This window comes from Pteropus vampyrus, unplaced genomic scaffold (assembly GCF_000151845.1).
Source record: "Pteropus vampyrus isolate Shadow unplaced genomic scaffold, Pvam_2.0 Scaffold1, whole genome shotgun sequence".
Taxonomy (NCBI): Eukaryota; Metazoa; Chordata; class Mammalia; order Chiroptera; family Pteropodidae; genus Pteropus; species Pteropus vampyrus.
In genome coordinates, this window is record NW_011888782.1 from 5,153,022 (window position 1) to 5,178,009 (window position 24,988).

Below are 24,988 nucleotides of genomic sequence, written 5' to 3' on the forward strand. Positions count from 1 at the left end.
CCAGTTAATTATTTAAATGGAAGGTAACATATTTCCAGAGCCTTAAGTGATCAATAATTAGTTCAGACAGATTGTAATGATAAAGAAGCATAGATAGTGACCAATTCCACTATTATAAAAATAATAAACCTATTTCAGGAAGATATATTCATCATTCGAATGTGATTTTCGTTTCTTTTCTCACATGTGGCTCCATTATGGAGATGAAAATAAAAGGTAATATTCTGATTTTGGTTTCTTGAAAATGTAAAAGTTACATATTTTGTGATCTCTGAAACTATAATTTAACTATAAAGGTTGTGGTGCGACTTGATAATGAGATTGTGAGACTAAGTATAAACATGGGTTTTATATAATCCTCCTATATAATCTATAGGTAACTATAGATATCTGTAGATCTGATCTTTTATAGATAACTACAGATCTGATCCTTAAATATCATTTGTTGCCTATTATCTAGCATTTTAAAATACTTTTCTGAGATAAAAGACAACTCTGTTAGGTAAAAAAGTTGATTAAATTTTAAAGAAAATTTTAGAAAAGAAAAGAAAGGTGAAAAAAACTAATATTTGTTACTTACTACGTGTTAGTTGACCAGGCCAGGTGTTCTACACATTTGTAGGTATGCTCCCTGTAACTCCATGACATTGGAGCTGTTAACATTACACTATTACAAACGAGGCTACTAGGAATCAAAGGGGTTAATTACCTTCCTTAGGTCACACATAGTAAGTGGTGGAACTAGGGTGTAAACTTTAGTCTACCTTATTTCTATCTGTGTGCTTTTGCCAAACTGTTTCTCTAAATCATGTAATAGTCTTAAGAACTTAGAGTTTGTGCCATATAATTACACAGATTCTCCATCTAATACAGGCAGCACATCGAAGTGATGGATCAAGAAAGAAACCCTAATTCCAGGCCCTCCTTTCTCATCTACTTACTAAGCTATGATGCCCTAAAAAATAATTTAAATGGCGAGGCATTAGGAACTTAAGATGACAAGTGGTGGTGGAATGAGATGGAGAATTTAGGTTGGTCTCTATTTTCTTTACTATATGCTATGGAATGAATGTGCGTTCCCCCACCCCTTCCCCAAATCCATATGTTGAATCCTAACAACCAATGTGATGGTGTGTGGAGGCAGGGTGTGGAGATGATTTAGCCATGAGGGTGGACCTCTCATGAATGGAGTTAGTGCCCTTACAAAACAAGTCTCCAGAGAGCTCTCTCACCTCTTCTACCATATGAGAACTCAGGCAAGCCTCTCTCTAGGAACCAGAAAGGGGCTCTCGACAGACACCAAATCTGCCAGCGCCTTAATCTTTGAACTTCCCAGCCCCTAGAACTGTGAGAAATAAACTTCTCTTGTTTATAAGCTCTGGTATTTTGTTATAGCAAACTTCATGTATATAAACCAAATGGACTAATAGTGTTACTTTCAACAAGTCAAATGATTCTATGAATTCATATTCTTAAAAATAACAGATTAACAAATTTATATGAAGAGTATAACCACGACCTGTATTTCTGAACTTTAAATCCAAAGTATGATTTTGCCCTATTACCTCTACTCTAACTTTGAATCACTGCTTCACTGTTATTTCAAGAGATATATTACCCTCTTACATACAAATGGGGGGAAAAAGAGGTATTATACCACAAAAGAATGTAAATGATGGAAGGCTGTTTTCCAGTTCCTCCCAAATTACTTATTATATGTAAAGAGGATACATAAAAATCTTTGTGATATACCTTGAAGCTTAATTTTTTGAAATTTACTCTATGACTAAAGTAAGTTCAAATTAATGTATTTTTTTTCCAATTCAGGAAAAGGTTTAACTTTTAGATTAAAAGAACTAAGCCAACTAAATTTTTAAACTTTTTTACCGACTTAAACAGCTCTGACTCTGTGGACTACAGAACATACCATATTGAGACAGGGAGGCCACTTTGGAAGCTCTGATCATTATTAAGAAATTATCATGCCATCACTTTAGAGACAAGTGGCTTTTTATTTTCTTTCCTGGAAAGAAACAAAATAATATATAGAAAGGGAAAAAGTTCCTTTTATTTGTTCAATAAAAGTTCTTTTGAAATACTAAATATAATATTTCTTTGGAGGGAAAAAATGAGAAGCCAAAAAGTATGAATACTTCTTAATTTAAAAGCATAAATAATGCACTGTACTTTTTAGGTAACCAAGGTCTTTATAAATGTTTCAAGTCTCAAGTCACCTTACTTTCACCACTGTAGGATTTACTAATTCACACATAAGACACACATAAGTATTTTGCAATCCTTTTGCATCTAACTACCATTATTTTTTAATTTAACACCAGGGGTTACAACTAAATTACTACAGCCTTTGTTTCTTGGCTCTGACTTATAACTGGACCACCATTGGTTGCTATTATTTTGAACTGTGTCTTGTGGAGTCAACATCTCATTTACAAAGTATTATTTGAAAATTATCCAATTGTCAAAATCTAGATGACAGTACATTTTTCCTAACAGCACAGCTTGGGAAAATATACTCAGAAATGGTAGCATGTGAAATTAAAATTTTAAAATAATTAGGGTAGGCCAGACGACTTACTAGTGTATATACAAAATCTAGAAAATCAGAGTTAAAACATTCAAATTTATTTTAAAGCAATCTACAGTGATTTACATGCTATCCTACCCATTTATACAATGCCAAGACAATGTTTGAAAATTAAGGAATATTTTGAGTTTCCCAGAGAATGCCAATAACTGGTCTGAGTTTTCTCTAACTAAATTGACTATTAAACCAATGGATTTTAACATGGATTTGTGGCTATATAAACACAACCTAATGAGACAAAAATTAAGTTATTTCCTATTTGGGAATTATGACATAATACTTAAGCATTACAGTGGCGTAAAAGCCATATAGACTTCCTATGAACATTTGTGGAAAGTTATAATTTGATCAATAAAGATATTTAGAAACACAGGGTAAAAGAAGAAAACTTTAAAAATGTTCACCTTCAATTTATTTCATAGGTCACAGTTATACCACCTAATAAGATAATTAAAAACATGCAAGCAGCTGGTACTACAGCTAAACAGATTAATGTAATAGTCTGTAGTCATATGTGCTGGCAAGGGGCTCGCCTCTTTGGAGAGGAGAAGGTCAGCCGCCCTTGGGCAGAGGGGATGGGGATGGTACTGAGAATATTCTTTCTACCTTGTGGTCTTGTGCTACAGTTACTTAGTTAAACAGCTTTTGCAACTGCTAATTGGCAAACTACTTTTCTTTCATACCCAGCAAGGGGTCTCTCAGTTTTAATGGTTACATAAGAAAAAGAGAAAGCTCATATAATCTGACAGAAAATCTTAAAATTGGTCTCTAAAAACTTACGAAATATAATGCATAATATCTTCTCAATTCTTTTGCATTTTCCATTTTAACACATCATCCGCAAATTAGTTAGGAGATATATAATCAAATTTAAACAAAAACTTCCAAAACATGAAGCAGTCTATTGGCCAGCCATCATATAATAATCATAGTGGTGGCATAGGAGCTAAATGCAGCTGTACTCTATCTTGAATCAATGAAGCTAGAACCACAAAAGACACAAATCCAAAGTAAAATCTCCTAGCCTATAAAAAACAAAATCTATGAGCATTAGGCACACAAAGTTATAGTAAAAGTCAGTAAACTTTAAATTTCAAAATTTGTCGAAATTCCAAAAATTCTCCTCTGAACTTATACTGATAGTAAACACCTTCCTTTTATCTTTACTATGTGTACAATTTTGATATACAAAGGCAATCTAGAATATTAGTCAGAGATTGAGAGTTTTGAACCTCTGGTGAAACTGGTTCTTAGCTTCCTTTCTGATAATAGACAAAAGTTATTCTCCTGCTAAGACACATTTTTAAATCTTCTTTTTGGTGCCTCTATATTAAAGCGCTGTAAAAAAGCTCTACACTACCAAAAAATTAATGATGACGATGACACTGAGTGGAAGATGAAAGCAGCTAATATTTATTCAGCATTTAACACATGAGTCCACTCCATTAACTCCTCATAATAAGTGTGTTTTATTACGCCCATTTCAAAGGTGAGGAAAGTCAGGGTAACACTTGTCCAAAGTCTCTAACGTATCTGGAGTCAGGATCTGAACCAACTCACTATGTTTAGGTATTATTAACAAACATAAAAACAAAACAACAACAAAAAACAGAGGCTATGCCCTCTTGAAATGGAAAATCTAAGACTACAATAATACAAACTAATAATGGAAAGATACAGATTTAGGTGAGTAATTCAGGCCTGAATTCAAAAGTTAATAAAACCTAGCATATGCTATAAAAGGGTACACCTGTTGGAATGTTAAATGAGGACAAGTTGACAATTTACAGAAGGTAAGCACAAAAGAAGAATAATAATGCCATTACTTTACATTTAGATTTTCCAAAAGCTTTATCTTAGACATTTTGTCTCAGCCTTTAAAATGACTGTAAGAAGGAAGCAGGTTAGACATTATAATGTTCATTTTATAGATAACAAACTAATGCTAATCATTATCCTGGACACAAGTATATACAGCTTGAGTATGTTCATACTAGGCTGACAGCCAGAACTGTCTAACTGTGAAGGAAGGTCAGAGTTTCTGAGCCAGTTTAAATAATACAAAGGTAGACTTGTTAGAATGTTTGAGGGTTGGAATATTCAAATGTTTCCAACAACCTATTTCTAGTTAGTTTAAAAGAGCTATGGTGGCAGGAGAAAAATAATTTTCATTTTCAAAAGTGAATTTTACTGACAATTCTGTTGCCATTTTCATGTGATTCTGCAACAATTCCTGGATTTTATCAGTTAACCTTAATATGAAAATATACCCCAGAGCTGTGCTCCAATGAATTCTGCATTTAACCCAAGTGTCAAATTCACAAGTAAGCTCATTATATTGTAAGAGCTATTGCCTACTAAGTAGAAAAATATTCATTTCACACCTTAAATACTATAATACTATTTAATAACAGCACTGGCCTGCCAACTATTAAAAGCTTGTTTTTATATACTGTACTACCTGAGTTTTCTATCTTGCCTTTTTAATCACAACAATTAATTAATATCCTAACATTACAGCACTGACGGGCAATCATTAAACATATATTAGTTAACATTAGTATTTATTGTGCAAAGTTGCATTAGAAGTCCCATTTTCAAAATACAATTATCACTCAATAATACTGATACTTCAATCTTCAAACTACTCAAGAATAAAATAAACTACAAGATAATACTGCGCATTCACATGAAAACATTTCTCTTAACTTTATATTATGTCCATTATTTACTATAATTAGCTAAACAAATAGAATTGTTTATATATTTCAACAACGAAATTTATATACATATAGATTTATATACATATAGATTTTCAACAACAAAATTTATATACATATAGATTTTCCTTCCTGTGAAATATATATTTATTTGCCTTTTGTTTTGGTTATTTTTATTGTATTTATATCTAATAATGATATTATCTCAAAGATTTCAAATAAATTATATTAATATTCCTCAGTTACATTACAAATCATGAATATTTATCTAACTATCTTTTACATTCACCTATGTTTTGGTGTGATCAGCTGTAACATGTTCAGACATAGGATATCTACCTATCATTTAATGTCAAATTCCAAGTTTATATTATATTTCAGCACTAAACGAAGGATTTGGAGAATTCCAACATTTATAAGGTAGGATGGGTACAGTGTAAATATAATGACAACATTTGAGCTTTACTGCTGTGATAATACCTTCTAAAACACCATGGGAACATAAGCCTTTTGTAGTATCTGTGACACCTGAATGGCTGATTATTTATACAGACCCCAAATGGTATAAAATAAAGATGTCAAGTGTTTCAATTACCATCTAATTTCTGGAATTCATAAACAAATGGTAAAAACTTTCACATTTACCACATTCTTACTGAGTGTTTCCTGTATATGAGGCCTTACTCTAGATGTAAAAGCTTGCCTGGGATCTGAAGAAACAAATGACACAGTTCCAATTAGGGATACAGAATATGTATTTCAATAAAAATATAAAGATTCTAAGCATAAATTCCATATCTGCTATAGAAAAGAAGGAGTGACAGCTTAATATTCAAATGAGTTTCCAAGTGTACAGTGTGGTTCTTGCATATATTTTATAGTGTCATTATACAAGTATCAGAACTAATTAACCATAAGGACAATGTACTCCAATTAAAGTATTTCTTCAAGAATCTGCATTGCTATCTATAATGCCAAAATGTACTACTATTGAATCTGTACTTTTTTCCCTAAAAGAAAACCTGGTTCTTACATCATTTTGGTTCAGAATATAAAGTTTGAAATATTACTGGAAATACTTTAATCTTTCTTCTTCCTAGGTTTCTCTGTTATGAGGGTACAAATTCCATAAACACTTACTCAAGCAAATTCAAGTTATAAGGAGAATATTAACCAAAGACTAGATATGATACATGTTTTCTTAACTAGTGTATCCTTTTTTAAAAAAATCACTAATTGAGATGTAACTGCCCTGTTTGCTGAAAAGCCAAAAGAAATATTAACAAACAGCACTTAATGTAACCACAGATTACATTTTATATTCTCTTAGATGCTCATAAACAGTACTCTCAGTTCTAGCAAGAAACAAACAAAAAGAAGTCTTTAGTACTGTAACAAATATACTGGAAAAACAAAAACAAAAATTGATTATAATGAAGCTTAATCTATATGTCCATTCATTCCAGTTATCCTACTATAGGTTAACAATGGATATCTATCAAAAGACCATTTATTCAAGAAATTAGTCTTACATTTTCCATTATTCAATAAGTCTGCAGAACAATCACACAACACGATATTTACATTAGTCATATTTTTAAAATAACAGTTAGTAATTTCTAACTACTCTAAGATCAAATTCCTGTAAGATTAGGTATTTTGTACATTAACTTGTAATATCATTTATCTATGTATTCATCACCTACCTATAGGAATTAAAAGTCCCATCAGAATCTAAAGTAGAATTTGTTCTTCTTCCATTTTTATTTGAATCTCCTGGAAAAAAAAATTAAAAAACACTGAAATAATGGAGATTATAAAACTGATTATTTTAGTTGAAAAGCTACTGTCTGACAGCTCTATGCAGTATATTGAGTCAAAAAGCATATATCTCCTTATCTCTCCCCCAAATGTCTTTTGTAATCAGAGCCCTTTAGGCCAAAATTTTATTTTGATGCTAAAATATAAACCAAAATCACTGCTCCTAATTTTTAGGAATTTGGATAGAAATACTACCAAAGTAATTGCTAACGGAAACAAATGAAGTACAGTACAGACATTTTCTTCTTATGAGTCACCGACAAACCAAAATTTATAAACAATTGAATCACAGACTAATGTTCATAAACAAAAAGAACCTTTTTGCTAGAGGCCAAGTCACCCATCATGGCCACAGGGTATAGTCAAAGAAGGCAGGCAGAGGGCAGACCTGGAATGTTTCCCAGCCCCCAGTGCTCTAACGAACTACTATCTAGGGGTCAGTTAGGGAGAAAGGTAAAACAGAAAGCAGACTTGGGAGAGACCAATCAAAAACGCAGTCCAGTGAGCTCTGCATACACCTAACACTGTTCCCAAAACTTTAGGTTTTAACGGTGGGCAAAAGTTCAGCAGTTTAAAAAATGAAAAAAATTACATCAAAAAGTATTGCTCCCTCACTTGGTAATATCAAACATTCAGGGGAAAAAAACTGTCACAAAAAACTGGCAGATTCATAAATTCAGATTTAGAAAAAATTCATACCTATCAGTTTAACAATTATACAATAAAAAGAAAATTTTGAAAGAAGTTAAAAAGTTCTTACCAATCCTACAATATAAAATACATATTCTTATTGACAGAAATTTAATTTTAATACTTTAAATTTTACAATATACACTTCGAAGTACAGTTTTATGAAACCATAGTATACTACTATAAAACATTATTTATTCTTAGAAACAAATTAAAGAGATTACTATCCGATTACATTTTATACACTTAATTCCTGTCATGTAACTTAAAAACACTAGGTTACATTCATTTTTATGATTTTTAAAGCCAAATAATTGAATGATATATCTAATTTTAAATTTATACTTTTAATCCACTTTGAACAACCTAAGGTGCCACTGGAGATCATCACAGTGGTCTGGGTAAGTCAAATAGTAATTACAGAGCTTTCACTTTAAAGATAAGATTATTTTTAATTATTGAGTATAGTACTTAAAATACCATACTTATATAATTATGCTACTCATTAAATGATTATTGAAAGCTGAAATGTAATTTTAATGACAGCTACCTATTTTTCTTTGCACATTTTATAGTTGACAGATTAGTCAAAAATGTTGGTTCTCTTCAATTTCTTTGCAGCTGCACCTAAGTGTTTAGGAGGACGAGAGCTGGACTGAGCCCACGTACTGAACTTTTAACTCTACTCTTTTTTTGAAAATGTACTTTCAGCTTTTTTTAATTAAACAAAAATCCTAAAACAGATTACAGCATTTGAAAATGTTGACGATTATTACAGAAGGAAATAATCCGAAAACACTTAAATGTTTAAGATTAATCTAGTTGGGTATATTTTAATTCTTTGAAAACACGGGTACCATAAGATTACTCACTCAACATATTTCATTTTCTTTAAAAAAATTAATGGTATTACAATAAATAAAAAAAATTAAGGGAGATTAGTCTCTGTCTTGCTAAATGAAAATTTCCTACAACACATGTTATTTAACAGCTTGCAGACATTTCCTGTGAAACACTCCATAATCAGCATAGAATAAGTACTATATCATATATTAAAGATATAAGCCTTCTTTCTCTTTAAAACGAAAGATTATGATTACTTAAATACATAAAATCTTACCAATAGAATATTTCTTGCCTTCTGCTGAAAATTATCAGATCAAATGTAATATCATTCAAATAATTAAGAGACTTTTGTTTTTTTTAAACAACTAGGTTTTGTCATAATATATTACAAGAGTGTTCTTCATTTTATACCTGTTTTGAAATGCATATATCACATTAAATGTAACTTTCAAAGGATGGTAGTAAGGGAAAAAAGCAGTTTTTCTTTCTCAAACACATACCAAATAAGGAGTACAATTGTTTCTCTAAACAATATCAGAGAAAATATTCAGAGTTTGCTACACGAGGAAAAGGCAATAAAGTTTTGAAGCAGGAAAGATTGCTTTGTTCCTTCAATTCTCTAGTTGAAATTAATTATAGCAAATGTTTATGAAAACATCTGTTCCTTACAGTTATAAATTCTTAATTTTAGTATGGACGATTCCAGACTCTTATTTTGGAAGAAAATTGTCTTACAATTGAAAGGTTTACAAAAAAAATAGAATTTATAATTCTGAAAATTGTATACAGAGTGTGCTATCTCCTGTAGAGGCTCTCATTCGTATGAAACATTTAGAGGGGCTTAAAACTGGTAAATAGGAAAAATAAAAAAAATAGAAAGGCTCATCTTTCACTTTTAAGCTGTTATACAATAAAAACGTATCAGTAACACAAGAAACAACAAATAAGAATTAAAAGCAAGTATCATTTCACTATCAATTTAATTTGGAGCTAAGTATAATAAACTAACTATTAATTTTATCAGGGATTGTAATAAGCCTAATATTAATAATCATGGGAAGGTATGTGTAGTGTTCCCCCAAAAAAACAACAGAGGGTGCAAGAGAGTTTAATATGATGTTTTTAGTTGCTGTTCTGATTCTTGAACTAAGTTACCAGGTAGCAGTAATTGTAACAAGGATGCATAGGCTATTTTCAGCATTAAGGTTCTCTTTTCTCCTTTTATCTCTCTTTCTTCCTCTCACTCTCTCTCCCTGCCACTCTCTACTTCCCTCCCTTCCTTTCTCTCTCTCTCTCCCCACTCCCTCCTTCCCTCCTTCCTCTCTCTCACACATACACACAAAACACACACATTATTAAAGGAATCTTACACAAAGACCTTTAAACGATCAAATAAACAAATACTTAAATGTGATTTAAGATAACAGACTTTCTTTCACCTCCTTGAAAGATAATTTAATAGAGTAATACAATTGTAATTTTAAAGGTATTTCAATATTCAATGTAAACTAACCAATAAAATAATGTGGATGTATTTACTGAGTAAATTTCAAATAAATGCATAAATTACATATAATATATAACACACATATTTTGCTACTATACATGGAGTACAGAATTGTTCAACATTATATATTTATAGACAGTTCATCAATTACTTGTGACCATTAAAGTCTGAAATTTACATAACACATTCATTTTTCATTAGTTGGTAAGTAACTTTGTAAAATGAGTTCATAACATTCACAAAATAAGTTGGTTGATTCGAAAAAACTGCTTGTAATTATATTGTTTTATATGAGGGTACAAAGAGCATAGTATTTTATTTTCCACTAGTAATTTCTAATATACTGGTATCTAACTTATTAAGCCAATAATACATATAATGGTGACTTAAATTTCAAAACAGGAAAATCGAATTCTGGACTCCATTTTTGCTTTTACTACAGTCATGTTTAGCTAAGGTCATTTATAGTATCTATCTGTGCACTGCTGAGATCACACTAAAAGAAGGTTTACAATAGATTTCCATAGTGCTTTTTATGTACAAACATCTGCTTCATGAAGGGAGAACCGGAGATTTTAAGTTATGTTAGGTTAAAAAAGAACCAGAATAATGCTATGATAAGCACATGTACTCATTTGTGTCTTCAGTTTATATCTTAAAAAAAAAAAAAAAGAAAAATCAAATTTTAAGTCTCACGTCACACACTAGGTATGATTTTTGAAAAGTATTACATAAAAAAGAACAGGTTTATCTCTGAATTGTTAGAGAAATGTCACCAAGTGTGTGTACTGAATATTTAACAGTAAGGGAGGAAAAAAATATCTGGTTCAAACTTACTGAAAACGAAGCGGTAGGTAAACACGTTTTAGTTGTGATAGGATAAGATGTCATAAATGTTAATGTAAAGACCTAAAACCTCTTGTGTCTTTTAAATTAATTAGCATTACTACTGAAATGTTTTAGTTACATTTAAAATCCCACTTAAAGTAATGATTCAAAAAATATCTCTGAATTAAGTATATTCATATGATGATAAACAGTGAAGGCAAAGCATAATAACTCAGAGTTATCTATGAAGACAATAGCCACACTAAGAATATCACCACATTTCAGGAACCAGGTAAACAACAGCCTCTCTAGGCAAATTATTTATGCTAAAATCCAGGACCTCCCGGTAGACCTAAAAGCCAGGGCGCCAGTAAATACAGAAAATTTGTGTATTTAGTAATTTTCTTGATTATTGTTAATTTATCTGCAGTCTAATGATTTAATGGCCATATTTAGTTCTCTATGTAATATTTTCAAATTATTTTTTAGATAATGAAAATTCAGATGTAAAACTGGGATACACAGGAGCTATTCGAAGTAAGTAAAATTTCAAGTGGACAATGTTAATTTAAGTAGATAGAGTTTTTGTTATTCCTATTGAATCATTAATGGAATTCTTTAAAAAGAAAGCAAAGTGACAACAACAGAGTGGTGGAATATACAACTCTAGATTCTCATACTCCAACAGAAACACTAAAAACTACTTTAAAACCACTCTGGAAAACAGTCAAAGATTTACAAAAATCAAATGAACAATGAATCAAGAAAGACAGATTGAAAGCTTGTGGCGTTTTTACCTGTTCTTGCCCTATCCCCATCTCCACCCAGTTACAGCCACTGTCTTGAAGAGAAAAGCCAATTCCCAGAGTGCAGAACCTAGAGGTTCCACAGGGAGCAGAACAGACCATATTTGCAAATTACTGGGCAAATGTGTTCTAACTTGAAGGACTGACACACGATGCTCGTCTCTTCAAAAAAGGTGGTGGGCATTGCTTTTCAACACACTGCAAGCCAAAGTAAAGCCAGCAGATACAAAAGACTAGGGCAAAAGAGTACAAGTGCAACATAAAATTGACCACCAAAGGCCTGGTGAGAGTTTCTTTAGGAAATTAGGACATTCAAGAATATCTAGGTATAAAGGGGAAAGTAGAAGGCCATGAACATGCCCAGGGCAAGGTGCATGATCAGAAAGAAACAGTGTTAAAAATATAAAAAACAGCAAACCCTGCTGAAGGGGAGAATCTGCTATCAAGAGATACCAAATTATAATGTTAAAATATCCAGTTGTCAACCAAAAAAAAAAAAAAAATTGCAAAGGATAAAAGAAACAGGAAGCATGGTTCATCAAAGGAAGAAAAATAAATTGACAGAAACTAACCCCGAGGAATTTAAAAATTAGATTTACTAGACAAAGATTTTAAAACAATTTCTTAAATGAAGCTCAAAGAGCAAAAAGAAAACATAAATAAAGAAGGAAAGGAAATCAGGTAAACAAAGAATGAACAAAATAAGAATATCAATAATAAGATGGAAATAATAAAAGGAAAAAATTTCTGAAGCTGAAAAATACAATAGCTGAAATAAAAAATTCACTAGAGGGGTTCAACAACAAGTGTGAGCAGGCAGGAGACAGAAAAAGCATTGAGCTATGCCAGCTCTGTACATTACCCTAATGTGACCAGTAACATGTACTGATTACTGGGGGGAGGATGTGGATTGGAGATGACAAGCAGAATACTACTATTGGCCTATGTGGTCCTCAAAAGCACCTTCCTACAAAAAAGTTGCACAGTGCCAATGCTGTAATTTAGAGAGTTACAAAACACATTTATACTAAGCAGATAAACAACAAAATAGATTTTGGGAAGAGCTTCCTCAAAAGTAAATGCATTGACAAAGAATATTTGAAAATTATTTCTTTAAATTTAAAAAAAGAATATTAAGTCCAAGGATAATTATTATGTAATTTGCCCTTTGCTAAATATTTTTTCTTACTAATAACAATTTGGTTTAACTGACATTCGACTGACATTTTTAGTTTTGCTACTAGTCTTAAAAAAGTTTTAATGAAATATCCGCACCTGCACCCCCTATATATACACACAAATAGCTTTTCATAGAAACTTAGGGAATTCCAATCTTGACATTAAATTATCTGTTCAGGGCCTAAATAAATACATATAACAAAAGTAACATACATATTATTTGCTAAAGAAAATAACAACAGATCTGGTATCAAAGTCCTATTTTATTTTCTATAAATTTTTCAAAGAGTAACTGTAAAATATTTATATTAATTATTTTTCTTCAATGTATAAAAATATATTTTTCCACAAAACAGATTCCTTTGGGTGCTTCCCATTTTCACTATGTGTTACAATCAGTGCTAGATTCTTTAAGACTGATTTATGATCTAGTAGACAAGACCTCATAAAATGGAGAGATAGCCATTAACCCCAAGTACTTAACTTTAGATAGTTAATATGAAATATCTCCCTTTTAGGTATGAAAAATAAAGTGGGAACTATTTGAAACATAAATTACCATTCATGAAACAGGATAAGTAATCATATTTTTTGTCTTTTAAATAAAAGCTAACTGAACAAATTCTTATATCAAAAATCTATGTAAAAAAGCATAAATGAGTATTTTAACTATAAAACGGCAAAGCTCAGGTGAAGAACCAAAGGTAAATATTCTCAAACATATCTTTAGTCTTACAATTTACTAAACTAAATCACATTAAATACAGTAATCTAAAATCCTCAAATACAATATCAAAAAAATTTTAATGTTTATCATTTCCTTCAAATAAAAAAATTTCAAAAACACTTGAATTGAGCCATAAAAATGTCTTTTTGCAAATTATTTTTCTTATGACATTAAAGAATTGTACTGAAATCTGATTTTCAAAGAAAGAATCTAAATCCATAAATTCATTTCTATTGACCATTTTATGATAAAGTATAATTATTTATTAGTGGAGGTGATTTTTTAAACCTGATAATAAATAGAAATATGTAAAAAAAGTAATGACTCTTCCTTTAAACTTGCAAGGAAATGTGCAATATACAAAATTCAACTATACTTTTAGAATATAAAAAAATAGCATTCATAGTAGTTATGAGCCCTAACTAAGATTCTGATTCACACTCCTAGTCATGTACCTGGATCATGTGATAGCTCTTCTACTTTTTTTATTCTTTCAACAATCATGTGTTGAGCCCCTTCTATATTTTAGTGTTGGTGATATAGTGGTTGTAAGTAAAAGCTCAAAATCCATCTCAGTCATCCCTGATTTTGTTGAAAGTTTAGCAGAAGAGATGTACTATGACAACTTTGAAAAATTTTTTTAAGTTACACACCCTACTGTACAAACACACATGAGAGAGGAGAGGTCACTAACCAAATAAAGGGATGAAGAGTACTCTACTAGAGATATGCATGTACTAGGACTTCGTGAAAGTCATCTTAAACATTTTAAGTAGAAACAGAACATGCTAAGGTTTGAAGCTTTTAAAAGATAATCTGAAATGAACTTCAAGGTGAAGCAATTTGAGGGTAACTGACACTGAAACCACCATCCACAGAAGGCAAAGCTGAATTGGTAGTCTGGACCGAATTGAGCTGACTGAAAAAAGAAAAGTAAAGGAGAAAGGAAAAAGAAAAAAATTCTCTAGAAGATTTAACAAAATCTAGAGTTTCAAAACAAAGTATTTAAAATTTTCAGGACATAATCTCAAATTACATGATATACCAAGAACCTGGAAAATCTGGCCAAGTGTCGCACGGCATAATATAACCAACAGATGCCGACCCTGAGAAGACCCAGATTTGCAATCAATAAAGTTTTAAAGAAGCTACTATAACTTCTCTCCTTGAAGCAACAGTGCACACTCCTGAAGTAAATGGAAAGATAGGAGTCAACGTTAAAAAAATAAAAAAAGAAACTATTAGAATCAAATGAAAAATTTTAAACTGTACAGTATCTGAAATAAAAAAAAATTCACTAGATGGGCTCCATAACATCACGGGGTTGATGTGACAAGTTAATGAACTAGGAGATAGATCAATTATTAGTTATCCAATTTGAAGAAGAAAGCAACACAAGATTAAAAAAATAAAATAAACAGAGCCTCAGAAAACTTTGAGACAATACAGACTCCTAGTAGATCTTCAAAATTCAAACCTTTTTAAAAACATCAAAATCATACTATGCAAATTATCAATATAATCTAATTATGTTCTCATTAGTAATAGTCAAACTAGGTACAGACTATATTGTATAGCTACTTCATGTTAGATGTAGCCTTGCATGCACAAGTGATACGGACAAATTCTTTTTCAATTGTTAAAAAAAAAATCCTGATGTCTTGTATTAGCTTTCTGTCTTTCCCATGGACTATAACAATAACAATAGCTAAATCAAGCCAAAAGAGTAGCTATAAACAAAAAGACAATATAGAAGTATTAGTGAAGATGTGGAGAAACTAGCCTCATACATTGCTGGTAGGAGTGTAAAATAATGTAGTTACTTTGGAAAACAGTATGGCAATTTCTTCAAAAGTTATATATAAATTCACCATTTAACCCAGCAATTCTACTCTTAGGAGTCTACCCAAGGGAAATGAATACATATGTCTACTTGAAGGTCTATGGTCAATGTTTACAGCAGCATTATTTATAATAGCCCCAAACTGAAAACAATACAAATATCCACCAACCATTGAATAATCTAATAAACTGTGGTACATTTATACAATGGCATACTATTCAACAATACAAAAGGAACAAAATACTAATACATGCTAAAACATGGCTGAACCTCAAAGCATTATGTTAAGTGAAATAAGCCAGACACGATCATATGTAATGCCCTTTTTATCCCTAATAACAATCGTTTTGAAGCCTACTTAGTCTGATATTAATAGTTACTCCAGCTCTCTTTTGTTTAATGTTTTCATGGTACATCTTTCTCCATCCATTTACTTTTGATCTGTCTACGTCATTTGTGTTAGTTTTCTATTGCTGCTATAACAAATTATGAAAAGCTTAGAAGCATAAAACACCACAGATATACTATCTTACAGTTCAGCAGGTCAGAATATTCTAACGCAGGTCTCACTGGTATGAGTCCAAGGTATGAGTAGGGCTATGTACTTTACTGGAGGCTCTAGGAAATAATCTGTTTCCTTGCTCACTCGGGTGTTCAAAGAACTCAGTTCCTCAGAAACTGAGGTCCCCAATTCCTTAAGGTGTGTAAGTAGAGGACAGTTCCCAGTTCCTAGAGGCCATGCACATTCCTTGCCTTCTTCTATCTTCAAAGCTATAGCAATGAGTCAAGACATCCTCACGCTTTGTATCTCTCCTGCTTCTTCTGTTGTCACTTATTTCTGATTGAGGCAGTGAAATGTACTGTGCTGTTAAGGACCCATAAGATTAGACTGGGCCCACTCAGAAAATCCATGATAATTTCCTGATCTCAACATAATTTCCTGCCATGTAAGGTAACATATTCATAGGTTCTGGAGATTAGGATGTAGAAGTATTAGGGGAGGGGTGCGTTATTCAGCCTGCCACATCTTTAATTTAAATGACTTTGCAGGCAATATATAAATGTTTCTTGTTTTTTTAAATCTTTTTTGGACAATGTCTCCCTTTTAACTGATGTGCTTAGACTATTCTTATTAATGTGCTTATTGATATAAATGAATTAAAATATAGGATCCGGCTAGCTCTCTTGTTTCTGTTCCATCTGTTCTTCATTTCTTTTTTTCTCGTTTTATGCCTTCTTTTGTGTTGAGGATATTTTATGATTCTATCTGATCATCTCTACTAAATTATTATTTATATCTCTGTATTTTTTAATGGATGATCTAGAGCAGGGGTTGACAAACCATGGCCTGTGGGCCAGCTAACTGTTTTTGTATATTAAGTTTTACCGAAACATAGCTATGTCCATTCGTTTAGGTACTAAGGCTGCTTTCACAATATGATGGAAGAGATGGGTGCAGCAACAGAGATCATTAAGCAAGCAAGCCTTAAATAAGTATTATATTGCCCTTTAAGAAAAAAGCTCCCGATCCCTGCTCTAGGCTTACAATATATATTTAATTCATCAGTGTCTACCTTCAAATAATATAGTCAAGTGTAATGTCAGAACCTGACAAGAGTATATTCCAAATTCTTCCTTCTCATCCTTTGTGCTATTGTAGTCATGTAGTCATGTACTTTAATTTTACAAATGTATAATATATTGCTATACTTTTTACTTAAGTCGCATTTTAGAGCAATTAAAAATTAAGAAAAAAGTTATTTTATTTTACTTACATTTGTTCCACTTCCAATGCTCTTATTTTTTTTTTGTATAGATCCAAGTGTCTTTGTCCTATCATGTTACCTATGCCTGATAACCCTCTTTTAACATTTCTTAACATTTCTTATTGGTTTGCTAATAATAAATTTCACATGGTTTTTGCTTATTTTAAAAAGTCTTTTTTTCTTTAATTTTTGAAAGATATTTTCATTGGGTATAAAATTCTAAATTGATTTATTCTTCCTTTCAGCACATTAAAGATATCACTCCATGATCTCCTTCTACCTTGCATGATTTCTGAAGAGAAATCTGCTCTCTTACATAGTTCTATGTGTAATATTTTGTATTAGTTTTCTATTACTATTATAACAATGATAATTTTTTCTGGCTGCCTTTAAGAATTTCTTTGTCTTTTGTTTATATCAGTTTCAATATAATTTGCCTGCATTTTTAAATTATTCCATTTATCTTTGTTTTCTGTATTCTGCTTTGTGCTCTCTGAGCTTCTTGAATCTGTAGTTTAGTATCTGTTATGAATTTGGGGAAATTAACGGTCATTATTTCTTCTGTACCTCTCTTCTTCTGGGATTCCAATTACATGTACCATTTGATATTATCTTATGGTTTTTGGTTGTTCTGTTTAATTAATCTTTCTCTTTGTTTCAATTTGAGTTATTTCTATTGAGGTAGTTCTAGTTTGCTGATTTTTTTTGTGGTAGTGGGGGGTGTCTGTCAATTCTACTTATGATCTTGTCATAGGCATTCTCTATTTCTGTTACTGTGTTTTACATTTCCAGGATATCCATTCAATCTGTTGATATAAGTTTCATCTCTCTGCTGAAATTAACCATCTGATCTTGCATGTTGTCCAGCTTTTCCACTAGTGTCTTTAGCATATTATACATAGTTATTTAAAAATTCCATGTGGGATAGGTACAATATTTGTGTCACAGCTGTATCTGTTTTCGATGATTGTGTTGTCCTTTTGAATGTATTTTGTTCTTGCTTTTTCATATGCTTTGTGACTTATTGAAGTTCTTACATATTACTGTCATCAAGTGTCTGATAAAGCAGAATGATAAGGTAGTTTTTATGCTTGGAAATGAGCATATGCTTCCTTCTACTAGAACTTTACCATAGGGCTTCAAGTTAATCTAAATTAGGAGTCAAGGTAGGTTTGAAATTAGCCATTGATGTGGCTACAACTCAGTGCAACAGACTACAAATTCCTATAGTGAGACCTTGTGTTGGGGATGGAGTATTTAATGTGCCCCAATTTTTTCTTTTCTCATAACTGGTCCACACTCAATCTGAAATCTTTGTACTCAGAAAAGGTAAGTCTCTTGCAAGTTTCTTATGATTTGATACTTGTTATTCTGGCAGCAGAAAGGGAAAAATGGGGGAGAGAATTATTTCATCTTTTGATTAAGACTTAGTCTTAGATGAGCATTGTGTCCCAAGGTCTCATGTATATGCCTTCTCAGCATTCCTTCCTCTCTCCTGGTATAATTCTAGTTCCTGTAGATATTCCTGTCCCTTCCTTAGTGGTTGAGGTGTTTGCTTGTTTGTTTGTTTGTTGGAGTATTTTGTCCCTCCTGTTCCCATCTCCCAGGTGGAACGGGATTCCACCAGTGCCCAAAAGCAACAGTAATTGTTGTAGTTACCCCCATAAGAATATGCCTATGTACCATAAGAGAAAAAAAGGGCGAAGAGAGTCCAGGGAAAGTTTATGGTTCCTCCTTCTGTGGCTGCTATACTCTTCTCCCCCAGATTTTCTCTGATTGGCTGCTGGGGTTCATGAAGAAATATCCACACAAGAGGGTATGGTGATCTGTTTTTGTGGCTCCCCCAGGGGCTTCACCTTTTCCCCACCAGTACACACTTAGACTCCATCAGTTCAATGACCATTTTAGTTGAAATCTTTCAACACGTTTCTGGCCATGTCTTGCCAAGGTAAGTCAGGAGTACTTGTATCTTGCCTCTCTATGCAAGAGAGAGGTGTCTATCTCTCCCAAGACTCTGGGGCCAGTTCATTACCCTAAAATTTAAGCACTCGATGGGTTCAAAAAATGTAGTGAACTTGCTATTTGTCCAGCTTTTTATTTTTGTATATTTGGGAATGATTTTTTCCCCAGCTCTCAACATCTCAGATCAGAAACCAGAAGCCATCCCAACTATTTCTATTTAACTCTATGTACTATGGTTTTCAAAGCTTACTATAATAACTTTCCACTTAAGTTCACCCATTCATCAAATGACCAGCTAAAGCTTACTACATGTCAGGCAATGGGCCAGAAGCCAATGCCTTTATTCTATCAAAGTTAGGCAGCTAAGTAATGTCTACGATATCAAATTCCCCACCAATTTCTAACCTTGAGGATAAGTATATTTAGGTCAGGATTAAATATTTCATGATTACATTTATTCGTAGTAAGGTGTAGATAAATACTGCAGTTTAATTAAAACAACTTAAAATACTTTGCATGGCACTGTAGAGAGAATATAGATATGAGCAAGATAAGGACTTTATCTTTTATCTCTATAATACTTGCTGATAGAGAATAGTTCAGACATATAAAAGACAATGCTGTAGAGTACACATTATTAATAATCCACAGTTTAAAGTACAATGTTATGACATCGATAAATAAACAAGAATCACCATTCATAGGTAACAGATGAAATGAAGTCACAATGCTTCAGGAAAAATGGAGATTTCCATGCCAAATTGACCCTGTAAGTTTATAACAAATAGAAAACAAGAACAGAATTTTTAAAAATCCAGCAGACTATATCAGATTCAATGATATAATGAGAATGTATTATATGGAGTTGAGGAATGGAATTCCTTCATGGAATACGGTCTATTTCTTATCTGAACCTTTAGCACTCTGGTGGTAAGTACTCAGTCTTAAACCCTAAAAGCAGAATTTTTCAGCACATCAGATTTTACTGAATTCAGGTACTTTGAGCCATTTCTGTTCATATAAGAAATTAAAGTATATATGCCAAATAATGAATGCATTATGTGGAACCAACAAATATCTGTAAGAAGGATCAGATATTTGCAAGTCTAACCACTATCGTCTCTGCATATAAGAAAAACTATTTGGTTAGTAAAGGAGGGTTAGAAGACTAATTTTAATGGATTTATATTTTTCTACTTGATGCATTCATCCTTCTACATCTTTGGAGATAACTGCTGAGAACATTGTGGTTTTTTAAAACAACTGCTCCTCTGTAGCTAATGCTCAAATGATTACTACCAATACTTACTTCTTTCCATTTCCAGCTGACCCTCATTCTCATAGATTGTTATTCTCTGGGTATGTTAGTATCATTAGTTATATTATAGCCAAGTTATTAATCACATCTCTCAGTCATTTTGCTTCTCTACTATGACCGTTTCTACTATGTTATCTAGTAGATTTTATATATATATAAGATATAACTTTATAATTTACATAGATTTTATAATTTGATTCTCCAAAAGTAATGTTTTCAAAATTTTTTGTGTATGTTCCACAATCATTTATTTTAACATATATATTCTGAAAGGACAAAAGATGATGGATCACTTAAATACCACTTGAATATCAAACTCAGAGTGACAAAAGTTAAAAAAAAAGATACTACACAGAAATGTTGGTGATTATACAACAATAAAAATTAGCTTCAATATAATAGTGGGTTAGGGAGATTATTATACTAGCACATGCATGATTCAATCTTTTGATTAAAAAAGCACTATACTTAAGAGTTATAAAAAGCTCAGAAAACTGGAAACAGAAATGCAGCCTAGGATAGATTATTCAGACTAATATACAAGTCTTGGCATGAATAATAACAGAACTGTAGTTGATCCACAGAACAGTTGGATTATGAACCAGAATATGCAAATCAGGTAACTATTTATGATAATTATTAAAATGTTAACTTGCAAATAAAGCACAGAAAATAACATTCCACAGTAGGTTGATTCAAGCACAGTATAGGACAAGGCAGTATAATTAGAAATATATGCAGTTTATGGTATGTATTACTCTCAAGCATGTTAATACCAAAGTAATAGTACAAGCACAATTTAACTTCATTTTAAGTTAAGATAATTGTTCATGTTCTACACATATGCACATACTCGCGTGCGCACACACCTGTCTGGTTGAAAGTTTCCTTACATTTCCAACAGGTTTTGTTAATATGTTCTTATATATTTACTTGGGCTTCTCTCAAATCCCAGACTTAGAAGTTTTCACTCTTTTACCTCTACATTTGATAGTCATTGAGTTGGGCTGATTTATTGTTCACAATGCTTATACTGTCCTTCATTTGCAAAGCCACCACACTGCTTTCTTTGGTCATAGCCTAACCCATGGACTGCTACTTTTCAGAAGTTTCAGTATCTGCTTTCATTTTCTCCCTCAATAGTTCTAAAAACAACTACCAGAATAATCTTCACATAAATAATCACGTTTATCAAGGTAAGCTATAAGTTAAGGGCTTGCGATGCTGTCTACGTGTGTGTATATGTTTTGTTTGACCTGATTACAAATTCAACCCTAAACACCCATCCAAAGCATCACGGTCTTTGTGAAGTGGTCTCCTGTCTTCCCCAATCTCCTTTCCAGAATCTCAATGTTCCAGAAAGAATGTTGGTTCTCCTCATACCCATCACCTCATTTTATACAGTCCTTTCAATTTGTCTTATCTATGCATTAAATTTATGCTTTCATTCTGTTCTTTATTGCTTCTAACAGATATTTCAATTCAGCTATTATATTTCAAATTCTTATACTTTCTTTCCAGCTCCCTCTTTATCTTTTCCTATATCTTAGCCTGATTTCTTTTCACCTCAATCTTTTAACATCTTTCATACATTGTTTTAAAAGAACATGTATGCTCATTGAAAATACTAAGCATTTTTTAATAAAATGTACTTTCTTTTTCTAGATTTAAACCGTTTTTATCTAGATTTTTAAAATCTAGATTTAAATCATATATCTATGAATATATCTTTACTCTGTCCTCTAAGGATAATGCTCCCCTTATTTTATATTTCATATAACTGAATCTTTTGGTCTTTGACTATTTACTCATTCTTGAAGAAGTCAGTTCTACTCTTTCTTAATAAATGGGAAAGAAGGAGATGGTGGTGAATTAATTTCCTTGGTTTCCTCCATTATCCACATATTGATATTTAAACCTTTCAATCTTAACAACCTTGACCAAATTTCTAATAGTAGCTGTCATTTGCTTACCATGGCTCTAAAGAAGAGAGCTCACCTGGGCTCTACTGCTTCCTGTCTATTTAAAATTGTAAATCTTGGATAAACTGAAGCATTACCTTTTCTTTAAAGACAAAGCAATTAAAAATACAATGCCAGACTGCACAGATCCCATGGTTGTACACACCTTCCTGGCACTAATTTTCCTATTTCAGAATGCAGTGTGCTTTGACCATAACTTTATTATCTTGGCCACATTACATTATTGGGAACTTCCCTGCTGAATAAAGCAAGGCACTAAATGGGTGAATAATAGGTAGTAAGAGATCAGCATGGTCATGAAATGGTCCTGTCACAAAACAACTCCTTCAGGGCAGGAAAAGACTTCTTTCTTCAAAGACTTGGTTTCTCAAAGGTATAAGCATGCAATGGATTTAAAAAACAACTCAAAAAAAATAAAAAATAAAAAACCTCCTACCACCATTCCATTTTACCCTATTACCATTCTGCTTCTAAACCTCATCAGCATTTTGGTTTGTAGAAATTCTACAAGCATTTTGAAGGTAGCATGAGAAAGCATGGCCTGGGTGTCAAAAAGCTGATTCAATCCTCAACTTGCTGGTCCCATTTTGTCTACTTCCACGTTCTACTGCATTAGTTACTGTGGTCCCTCAGCTCAAGCTCATATTCTCAAAGATCCTGTGTTCTGGCGGTCATGAACTCTGAGAGACTTCACTGTTCAATAAATAGGACTAGTTTAGGGTGAAGTGAATGAATAAAGTTAGCTCTTAAAATTAAGCTCATAAAATATATGGGGAGGCCAAAAACTCAGTAAGATAAAAATGTTTTTATGTAATATTTTTTTAAAAATCACACCAATACAAAAAAAAAAGTGGTTATGAAAATACCAAAATTTTATATGAAGACAAAATCATTAACATTGCTAGTCTAAGCCATGGCAAAGGAGAAATCAGTAATATGATCTTTTCACTTGTCTCACCCTAGTCTTGGTCTTGAAACAAATATCTGAACAACTATACTTTCTAGCCACTAAGCTCTGCTGTGGTTGTTGTAGAAGGCAGAACATGAAGCTTGAAGATAAGATCGACACAATTTCATGTGATCCTATATTAACTGTATCCTCTTCTCATAGCTGTTGGTGATGTCATTATTAATTTAATTCACACTTTATTTCTCAAGTTCCTTATTTGTATTTGCCTTTCTCACTCTTAATAAAATAAACTGAAATCAAGGTCATGAAGACGAGAGTTACTGGTTTTCCTAACTGATTGTTCCACTCTAACAAAAGATGCCCCTACATACTTCTTACTAATTAAAACTTCACTGAATATTCACCCACATCTTTCTACTTCTCCCTTATCTCAGAGAAAGCAGCATCCCTATAGTCCACCAAGCATTTTATTCTCTCCCTATAAGCATCCCTACAGTCCACCAAGTATTTTATTCTCTCCCTTCTCCTCTACTGGTACCTTATTCTATAAGTACTTTTTTTCTATATCAACTTCCAATCCTTCCCCTTTGTTGATTCCTTCCTCTCAAGAGAAATTGCATCCCAGAGCCTTAAAAAATCCTTTCTAGAGCTAGAGCATTCTTTCTTTAACCTTATTTTCACTTACTTCACCACTGCTTAAAACAGTGGTATACGGACATTGCTTCCACTTTCTCATTTTCTTACCCATACATTTGCCATTGATGGATTTTGTCCCCAGCATCTGATTTAAACTACACAAAAATCATCTATAGTTTCTTATCTATATGCCTTCTCATCTATAATCACTTTCTCATCTATATCCTTCTTTCATTATCAGTAGTATGTCCCTTCTTGACAGCCTTGTCACCTCACAGCTGACTGAAATAGTCTCTTAACTGGTGACCTAGCTTTCTAACTAATTTTCTTGATTCCATCTGTTTTGTAATCCATTCTACACTGCGCCACTCACATTATTTCCTTATATCTTCACCAGCACCAACAAGAAATCTATGCTGCACTCAATCCCAGATAATCGCCTTTTTCAACATGCTGTATATCCCTTGCTGCCACCTTTGATTTTACAGCCCCCTATATTTTGATTAGTCCTCCCATTCCTTCCTAGTAAAACCCTAGCCATGTAAAAAAATACATTTTAAGTGAGATCTTTACTTTTCTCATTAAATTGTAAATTCCTTGGATCTAGGGGTATTCTCATTTATCTTAGTATCCCCAGCACCAAACAAATAAACAAAGGCATGAACTCATGTTAACAAAAAACACACAAAGAGGTCATTACCACATAGTACAAACTACCTTGTTTAGAAAACTTAAGCTATATGGTAAATAGTTTAGTTTTCTTTAAGATATCAACAAGTTTCATCAAAAATTTATAATGTATTTAGAAAGAAAGAAATTTTCAAGCGAGCAAAGTCAAACTG

At 32.2% G+C, this 24,988-nt stretch overlaps 1 protein-coding gene across 1 annotated transcript in view; it reads right to left on the reverse strand.

The window, feature by feature from the left end:
• The window catches only part of TBC1D5 (TBC1 domain family member 5), a 373,122-nt gene that overhangs the window by 242,325 nt on the left and 105,809 nt on the right, over positions 1-24,988 (reverse strand). The window contains exon 3 of the mRNA XM_023527949.1: positions 7,032-7,101. Within this exon, the coding sequence (XP_023383717.1) occupies positions 7,032-7,101 (70 nt within the window). The remainder of the gene's footprint in view (positions 1-7,031; positions 7,102-24,988) is intronic.